Source organism: Mus caroli, chromosome 4 (assembly GCF_900094665.2).
Source record: "Mus caroli chromosome 4, CAROLI_EIJ_v1.1, whole genome shotgun sequence".
NCBI classification, from domain to species: Eukaryota; Metazoa; Chordata; class Mammalia; order Rodentia; family Muridae; genus Mus; species Mus caroli.
Window position 1 is genome coordinate 100001973 of NC_034573.1, and position 9876 is coordinate 100011848.

At 48.0% G+C, this 9876-nt stretch overlaps 1 protein-coding gene across 1 annotated transcript; it reads left to right on the top strand.

Moving 5' to 3' along the window:
• Positions 1-1942: 1942 nt before the first annotated feature.
• Positions 1943-9490, top strand: Czib (CXXC motif containing zinc binding protein). The gene is made up of 8 exons (XM_029476758.1): positions 1943-2037; positions 2260-2343; positions 3620-3676; positions 4093-4174; positions 4335-4366; positions 5717-5794; positions 7262-7327; positions 9234-9490. Exons 1-8 carry the CDS (start codon positions 2032-2034, stop codon positions 9309-9311), a joined length of 483 nt encoding a protein of 160 aa, XP_029332618.1. The 5' UTR covers positions 1943-2031; the 3' UTR covers positions 9312-9490.
• The last annotated feature ends 386 nt before the right edge of the window (positions 9491-9876 follow it).

Here is a 9876-nt window from a genome sequence, read left to right on the forward strand (position 1 = left end):
GATGACTTTGAATTTGGGATCTGTCTCCCAAGTGCTGGGATTTTAGGCAGGTGCCACCACACCTAGTTCAACCTGGAATTTTAAGTTTCAAGGGAAATGGAAACCCTGAAGATTTACAAGATGACTAATTGCTGGAGTTATAGCTCAGTAGTAAACCACTTGACTAGCATTCTTAGCTTCTCGGGCATGAAATTGTATTGTGGTTGGGCTTTTATTATTTACATATATGGGTACATTGTAATTATCTTCAGACACACCAGAAGAGGGCATCAGATCATTACAGATGGTTGTGAGCCACCATGTGGTTACTGGGAATTGAACTCAGGACCTCTAGAAGAGCAGTCAGTGCTCTTAACCACTGAGCCATCTCTCCAGCCAATGGCTGGGCTTTTTAACATATCCTTTATTTCCGTGTGAAGGAAAACTGTTCAATAGGTAGATTGACAGGAACTTTCTCTTGCCATTACTTAAATTTCATGGCTTGCTGAAAATAGCTGATTAGATGGCATCAGAAGGAATGGGACTTGATAGGGTTCATTGGACTGAAGGGACACGAGCCTAAAAATACTTATCCTTAGAGACATTCCAGTCTGAGACAAGGTCCCAAGCATCCTCAGACTTTTCATACTCCATCTGCTTCAAGTTAGGGATATCATTAATATGTGACATGTCAGGATGCCAGACTTCTGAGACACTTAAAGGCCAATCTGGTGGTGTCCAACAGGCAGGGGGATGGCTCAGCGGTTAAGAGAACTTGCTGCTGTAGTAGAGGACCTCATTTCTGTTCCTAACATCCACAGAGTGGCTCTATCAGTGTGTCAGAGTGTTGCCGCTGGCCAGTGGCTCACATGTCTGGGTTCTAGCCTGGGAGGCATCCTGGAATCTGGAAGAGAAGAGGGAGCTAGGCGGCGCGAGAGAGAATGGAACCAAGACAACTAGTCTGCTCAAGGTTCAATTTTACGTTTCCCAGACACTGGTTTATGAAGAAGGGGAAGGGGCCCATTCCCTGCAAATCATCCTTGGAGTCCAGTTTCAGGTGGCCACGTGATAGCTCCGGAACAGCTAAGCGGCAGGCAGTAGCAGTGGGAGTGGTAGAACGATAGGGTGGCAGGCTCCACCCCCGATGCTCTCTTCGTGCAAACAGTGAAACCCGTTCAGCCAGGTTTCAGGCTTGGGGGGGGGAGGGGAGGTTACAACAGAGGGTTATTTATGGTGCCCTCTTCTAGCCTTGGTGGGAGCTGCATGCATGTGGAGCACATACATACTACCTGCCAAAACCAACATAAAATTTAAAAAGACTGGGCCATAAAAGTGGGAGCCAAGCATGGCACACGCCTTTAATCCCAGCATTCGAGAGGCAGAGGCAGGTGGATCTCTTTTGAGTTCGAGGCCAGCCTGGTCTACAAAGCGAGTCCAGGACAGCCAGGGCTATAATTACACAGAGAAACCCTGTCTCTAAAAAATAAAAATGGGGCGTGTTTTCGAATGTTGGTGCTCCCAGCTCCTGCAGTGTCGGTTAAGTATATGACTAAGGTGGGGGAAAGTCAGCTCTGTTCAGGCATAGCTACCACGAGGAGGACGTGGACACAGTGCATCCCTGTGGGGAAAGTCGCAGCATCAGATCGTGTAGATCCAGTGGACAGTTTAGAGGGCGACTACCCATCATCTGGGAGGCTGCAGCGTAATCTGAGCCTCAGGACCACAGGTAGTGAGAAGTCGGATAGAGAACCGAGAGCCTAGAGAGGTCTGGCAGAGGTTTCCAGCCCGACTATCTTGCCGGGTTAGTGAAGGCACAGATTGAGAATCAGGAACCATCTCTGGCATTTGCGATTACATCGGTTCCAGCAAACCTACCGAGAGCAGCCGAGCCCGGCAGGTTATGGAGGGACGAGCTAGAAAACGCCAGCCTACAGTACCGCTCACTAACGCCCCGCTCCCCGCCCACCCGCACTGAGGCTGCGCGGCGACGCCGGTCTTTTACGACGGGCCGGAAAGCAGCTGTCGCAGCGACTTAACGTGGACCCGGCAGCTATGGGGGTAAGGGGAGGCGATTCGCCATTGGGGCATCCCGTCCGGTAGTAGCCGAGTGAGAGATGGGTCCGCGGCGGCGAGGGGCTCAGAGTGGCCAGCTCAGAGCAGGGGAGAGTGGAAGGCGTGAGTCCCGGGTGGCGGAGCTTGAGCCGGGAGGGGCAGGGTGAGGCGTGGCACGCCGCTGAGCGGACGAGGCCATGCCCTCAGCGTGTCCCGCCCTCTTCTCAGAAAATCGCACTGCAGCTCAAAGCCACGCTGGAGAACGTCACGAACCTTCGGCCAGTGGGCGAGGACTTCCGGTGGTACCTGAAGGTGCGACGGAAGGCGGGTTCCTCTAGGGAAGGGAGGAGCATCGGGAGGCAGTGGGCATCTTAGGGCTCAGGGCCCAGCCTTGATCTCAGTGTTGAACTGGGAGCTTTTCTAAAAGTTCCACCGGGTCTTAGGTGCTTAACCAGGCATCTAAGTGAGATCTTCAGGATGGAATTTTAGATTTTATTTTTATTGATTAAACATTAGTCTTATGTAATCTAGGCTGGCCTTGCGCTCTTTATGTGGCGAGGGATGACTTTGAACTCCTGATCGTCTTACTAGGGTTACAGATGTTCGGCCTCCTCACACGGTGGAGTTTTTTGGTTTTACCTCTCTTCGGTTCTGGGGGTATATCTGAATTTGGGGCCTCAAGCTGGCACTCTCCTGATGTGAAATCCTTCCAGCTCTTAGTTTATAAACATACACGGAACAAAATATCATTTGAAGGGACCTTGTGCTTACTTAATATAGTGAATAAACTCACCTTGTTTTATTCGCTAACTTATTGGGAAAGTTGGCCACCCTTTGACCTCACACAGTGCTAGTAAACTGGGTAGGTAGGTACTCTGCCCATAGGGTCTGTAGAGGCCCAAACAGTGTGACACCCTTCATCGTCCCAGACTGCTTTATTCTCCTAGTCTATCTCAGTGACTCACATACCCAACCAAAGCCATAACTGATCACTTTTATTCCCCCACCCCCACTCCAGCACTAGACAAGTGCTCCACCATTGCACCCACAGCTCCTATTTCAAAATGTTTGGAGCAGGAGTTCCAGGGCCCATCTGAAGAACTTTGAACATCTTGAAGAAACACAGAATAACGAAGGAGAGAGAAACAGAAACAAAATGACAACCTGTTAACCCCAGACTCAGGACCCCTAAGCACAGAACTAACCAGCAGAGTTGCTGGGGGCTTGAGACAACCGGGAGTCCCCAGCCAAATGGCACAGATTCTAGAGGAGGGCAGGGGTGCCATCATCAGAAACACCTTGTTCTTACTTGGAGATAAATCGTCTCATGTCCCCATTGGATGATGTAAGAATCCCCTAGAAGATAGGATAGATCTAGTGGCACTCACTTGTATCCCAGTACTTGGAAAGCAGAGGCAGGAAGATCTCAGGTTCAAACACAGTTTGGGCTACACAGTGAGAGTGCGTCTAAGATAAATTAAGAGAAGGCATTAGGCTATGAGCTGGCCTTAAACCGTGCTTCCCCTTCCCCTGTGTCCTTCTAAGGAAGCTACCTGCTCAACTAATAATTCTCTTTTCCTTCCCCAAGATGAAATGTGGCAACTGTGGTGAGATTTCAGAGAAGTGGCAGTACATTCGGCTGATGGTAATGGTCCCTACCACATGCGGACATGCTCCTGGGCAGAAAATTGGGGAAATTGGACTTCATCTTTCTTTAGCCACTGGGGGTGGGGAGGAGGTGTTGAGAGAGCACCAATGTGACCCTTGCAGGGAACAACAGACATCCTTGAGGCAGAGTTCAAAATCAAGAGGGGCTTTTTTTCTCAACCGGGAGAAGACTCCTTAGGATTCTGCCCCACGCAGGGGATTGAATCCAGGGCTTTGCATATCCTGAGCATGCTCTACTACTGAGCTCTCCTCAACCCTCTTGTCACTTGTGAGCAAGTAACTCACTTCTGTGGTCTTAGTCTGTTCCACTGGATGAGGTGGTGGGATGAGATTTCTCTGGGACCCTTTCGTCTAGCTGTTACATGACTAGAGATTCTGTTTGCTTCTTGTCAGGACAGCATGGCACTGAAAGGAGGCCGAGGCAGTGCCTCCATGGTCCAGAAGTGCAAGCTGTGTGCACGGGAAAACTCTATTGGTAGGTCGGGTGCTGCCTACCAGGCTCTTCCAGGGTGACTGGAAGCAGGCTTGTGTTGTCCAGGGGTGGACTTAGGTGTGAAATACTAAAACCTGTGCAGGTCTCTCTCTTTCCCAGGCTGGGTAGAGATTCAAGTCAACTTTTCCTTTTTGTATTTCAGACATTTTGAGCAGCACCATCAAGTCTTACAACGTAAGTTTCCTGCTGTAGTGTCAGGGATGGTGGGATTAAATCTGAACTGATGGCTAGGAGTGGGGTCGAGAGTAGCTGCATCAGAGTGGCCTGCCCCTGGACATGGTCCCTTGTACTTAACTCTTTGTTTTGCTTGGGACTAGGTCTCACTAGGTAGCCCAGGCTTGGCTCAAACTCATACTCCTGTTTGAGCCTCCTGAATGCTGAGAGGCCAGGTACTTGACACCACGTCTCCTGCTTATTTCCTCTCTCACGCACCAACTCAGTTGCTCGCTTGTTCCGTATTTTTTGTCCACCATATCCACATCATCCACTGGGTGATTCTGCAGTTTCCTCCTGAAAGTACACAGAATGGCAGTCTGGGCAGTCTGAGCCCAGGGATGGGGTAGGCAGGGTTCCTGGCTACCCACCTCCCAAGAGGTGCACTCTCCATACACCCAGCCTTCCTCATGACATGGTGGATGTTTGGTTTCTGTTTTGATTTTATTTATTTATTTATTTATTTATTTACTTATTTATTTACTTATTTGGTTTTTTGAGACAGGGTTTATTTATTTAGATATTTGCTTGCTTGCTTATTTATTTATTTATTTATTTATTTATTTATTTATTCATTTGGTTTTCGAGACAGGGTTTCTCTGTGTAGCCCTGGCTGTCCTGGAACTCACTTTGTAGACCAGGCTGGCCTCGAACTCAGAAATCCGCCTGCCTCTGCCTCCCAAGTGCTGGGATCTAAGGCGTGCGCCACCATACCTGGCTCTGTTTTGATTTTTTAATTTGTATTTATTATGTATACAGCGTTTTGCCTGCATGTATGCCTACAGGCCAGAAGAGGGCACCAGATCTCATTATAGATAGTTATGAGCTACTATCTCTAGCAACCGCTGGAAATTGAACCTCTAAGCCATCTCTCCAGCCTGACATGGTGGCTGGTTATCCAAAGGCCATGGTGTGCTTACTGGGACCATGTGGATGGTCTAGAGCCCTTGTAACTTAGCATTCTTGTCTTCTTGGTCACTTACCATTCATTGACCACAGTGTTAGGGCCAGTGCTTGGCTCTCAGTGCATGATTCATAGCCTTACAGTAAGCAGGTCGGGTTTCCTCTGCTCTGCTGACATGCAGGAAGGTTGACCCAAGGACCCTCACTCTTCTGCACAACCTGTGTCCACAGAGGTCCTCTCTGGAGCAGTACCCAAGACAGGCTTTTTGTTCTTATAAAGGGCTAACTTGTTCTGGGTTCTGTTCTAGGCTCATTGGTGTAGTTAGGGCCCACAAGGTAGAAAGGGCAGAGGGCACTGGGGGAGGGGGTCTCCATTGATCCTGCCTCCTCAATACACTTCCTCTCCAGGCTGAAGACAATGAGAAGTTCAAGACGATAGTGGAGTTTGAGTGCCGGGGCCTTGAACCAGTGGACTTCCAGCCCCAGGTATGTAGTTTTAAGACTCTCTGGGGTGGAGATGAAGCGAGCGAACTTTGCTTCTTACAGAGACCGAAATAGGAATTCTCCATCTTGCTTTTCCCTTCTGTGTTCTAGCACTGAGCTACAACACAAATCAGGAAGTCTATGAATAATAACTGTCACGTATGAAATGCCTACTGTGTGCTGTGTTCCATGCCCATCACCTTTCTGTGCTACTTCATTTCATCCTTACTGTAACCTAAACAGTGATTCATCCTAGTCTTTAGACAAGGGAACTTCAGAGACTGTAGTGTGCCAGAGTCCCAGTTAGTAAGCAGGGGCTGGATTTGAACCCAGGTCTGTCTGAATCTTATAGTCGGTGCTCATCCTCTTGTTTGTACATTTTTACTCACAGTAAATCTGTGGGGTAAGTTAGAAAAGATGTTATCGGCATCCCCATCTCATAAACAAAATCACAGATAAAAAGTTTAAGGCCAGCCTGGGATCCCTGAGGCCCTGTCTCAAAAAACAAATAAAACCCAGGTTCAGAGCCAGGTAGTGCATCCCACCTATAATCCCAGCACTCAAGAGGCTGAGGCAGGTGGATTTCTTTTGAGTTCAAAGACAGCCCAGTGTACATAGCAAGTTCCAGGATAGCCAGAGATATTAGAGAGACCCTGTCTCACCAAATAAATACCCCACAAACTAAGGTTCAGAGAGGGAAGTGGGGTGCATACCCAGGTCCTTGAGCAGATAGAGTGATGGGAGAGTTTTCCCCACTCTGGCCTTTAACTTGGTTTTTGCTAACACAAACTAGAATCACCTGAGTAGGGACCCTCGACTGGAGAACTGTCCCAATTGCTATATAAGAAAAATAGCTGAGGCTAGACATGGTTACACACCTTTAATCCCAGCACTTGAGGGGCAGAGGCAGGTGGATCTCTGTGAGCTCAAAACCAGCCTGGTTTACATAGTAAGTTCCAGGTCAACCAGAGCTACATAGTGAGACACTGTCTCAAGAGAGGAGGTACGGGGGAGGGAGAGAGGGAGGAGAGAGGAGGGAGGGAGGGAAAGACAGAGAGAGAGAATATGAGAGAATGAATGAATTGAGGAAAGGATGGGAAAGAAAAGCAGCTGAGCAAGCCAGGAGGCACTCTTCCTAGATGGCCTCTGCTCTAGTTCCTATCTGTAGGTTCCTGCCTTTGTGTCCCTGGATAATGGGCTGTATGAAAAGTAAACCCTTGCTCTCCCAAGTTGCTTTTGAGTCATGGTGCTTATCACAGTAACAGAAAGGAAACCAAGGCGGTCTTCTGGGCCAGGGCTGTAATTTAGAGACACCACGGTAGTGCCGAGTAACTTGGGAACCCGAGATTTTCGGGAGCAGCTGTTATTCTGAGGTTGCCTTGAAGGCTTTGCTAGGAAGAGCAGCCCTGGGCCGGTCCTCACAGGCTCCTTCTTTCCCCCACCCTCCCTGCTGCCTTCCTGTCTCTGCAGGCTGGGTTTGCTGCTGAAGGTGTGGAGTCAGGGACAGTCTTCAGTGACATTAATCTGCAAGAAAAGGTGAGACCCGGGGAACCTGCAAGGTGTTACATGGTACCTGGTGGGAATTCTTTTCTGCGTTAGCTCCAGATTTTTGTGCCTTTGGTTGGTGATTCTGCTATGGAAATGGCCATAAATATAATGTTTAGGCGCAGTGGCTAGAGTCCAGCTCTAGCAGGTCAGGGTTCTGAGGAGGACCTGTGAAGGTGGCAGTAAGATGGTGCATAGACGTGTTATGGTTGAAGCAAGCTTGTATTTCCTCCTGTTCTCGCAAATGTTATTTTTTCTCTTATTCCTTATGTACTACTCATAACAGAAGTCTTTACACAGAAACCACTACTTAATAAGTCACATATTTCAGAAAACAAATTTCCCCCGAAGCCCACATGTAGTTAAACATTCGCCCCCGCCATCTTTCCTACCTAAAGCAGTAATGTTTTTATTATTGATTAACGAAGTTTATGCAGTCAAAGTATATTTCAGCCAGTTTTCTTGTCCTGGCTGGTAGCAGTTTGTGGTGCGGTGTGGCCGACTGTTGTTCTTGTTCTAGTCTACAAAGCCTTGCTGAGCTGACCTCGCTAACCGTCTACTTTCCTTCTCTTTCACTCCCAATAGGGTCATGTATTTTCCTCTTACAACTGTTTTCTCCAGGTGCATACCAAAAACCTGTAAATATGTCTGTAAGCTACATGACCAGGAGACTCAGTAACCTTAGTTACAGAAACATAATTGCTTTTTTGATCATTGGCCTGGCTCTCACAGGCAAGACTCATGAGCTAGCAATGCCCAAAATTTCCCTGTTCTTATTTCCTATCTCCAGTAAATCTCACATCCAGCTGGAAAAAGGTATTTTTTTTTTTTTTTTTAGTTTTATTGCTATCTTCTCTAGATCCCTCATAAGCAGCCCTGCCACTTGTATCTTTAAACTATTCTCAGAAAGTTCAGCTGAATCTTTAAGCCATCTAAATAGCACTGTCCTGGGGAGACCATCATCGCACTTATGTGCTACAGGTAAACTGCCCAGAGAGGGGTGGGAACTCCCACAAAATAACCGCACCACCACAAACACAAGAAGAACATGAAAGTATGAAGCATGATCAGGCCTAGCAGCAGCAAGGGGCACTCTGAGCACCATCGGGCCTCTGCCTCTCCAAGGTACACCCATGGCTGCTCTGCTGAACGGTCACCCGGACTCCATAAGCTTCATTGCTGACTGCAATTCCTCCAGCATGGTCACCACCAGGTGATCCCATGGTTATGCATGCAGGAAGGCTGGATGTGCCTGACACGGAAAGTACACAGTAGATAAGCTTCATTTAGGCCCACGTTACAGTGCTGCTGGCTGAGCAATATAAATATAGTAAATATGCTACTCTTAAACAAACCTATGAAGCAGAGGTATTTACTGGTTGATGAAAATTGTGTGACCAGATGCTTATGAGAAGCTAACTGTTTCTCCTAGGAACAGTAGCTGAAGTGTTTGCAGTGATCACTGTAGCATTGATTCAACCCTGTATATAGATGAGTCTATTGCTCTAGCTGGGAAGGAAGAACACCGGCTCATTCTATTTACCTGGCTCCTTTTAACAGTAGTAGGTGGCATTCTGTGCCCCTGGTTACTGGGCTAAGTGTGTTTTCATGCAAATGGAAAATGAAATGTTTCATCTTGTTCTTTTAACATTCACTCTAAAGTCTCCTGTTTTTCTTTTTTAATAAAGGAAGGAACTCAGGTTTGGGAAAATGACATGATTTTCCTGGTTAGAAGACCAAGAGATGGAGTTTAGGCCTAGGTAGTCCGCTTAAAGGTCTCCTGCGTTCATGACTAGCTGAGTCAGAGCCTGGATTGGGCTTTGGAACTTCTGGTTCTCCACTGTCCACATTGTACCGTTCTGCCTTGAAAGGCTAATGCTGCCTTCTTATTTCATAGGACTGGACAGACTATGATGAAAAGGCTCAGGAGTCTGTGGGGATTTTTGAGGTCACCCATCAGTTTGTGAAGTGCTGAACTGTCTGCCCGCAAACTTGCCTGTAAGAACTAAGGAGAGACACAGCGCCCCGAGCAGCAGTTCCCATGGAGGCTTCTCATCTCTGTTCTCCTAGCACCTGTACCAAGTCATCACAGTCTGCATGCCAGGGTTTGCCGCAGTTCTCAGTCCCACCAATAAAGCCCCTGTTGGCGCCACAGTGCTGTGTGAAGGTGGTCTGAGAAATACTCCCTCCATTAATAAGATTGGACTCTGGAGGTCTTTGCTTTCTAATCCCTATTCTGTGCCTGATCCAGTTTACATGTGGCTTATATAAAGGCTCTCTAGCTCTTAAGAAATAGGCAGAGCTGGGCGTGGTGGCGCACGCCTTTAATCCCAGCACTCGGGAGGCAGAGGCAGGCGGATTTCTGAGTTCGAGGCCAGCCCGGTCTACAGAGTGAGTGCCAGGACATCCAGAGCTACACAGAGAAACCCTGTCTCGAAAAACCAAAAAAAAAAAAAGAAATAGGCAGGTCAGCATCCAGGATCAAAGGCATGAAAGCACAAATGGCAGAGAATGCTATGGAGTGTTGCCGTGAACCCAGT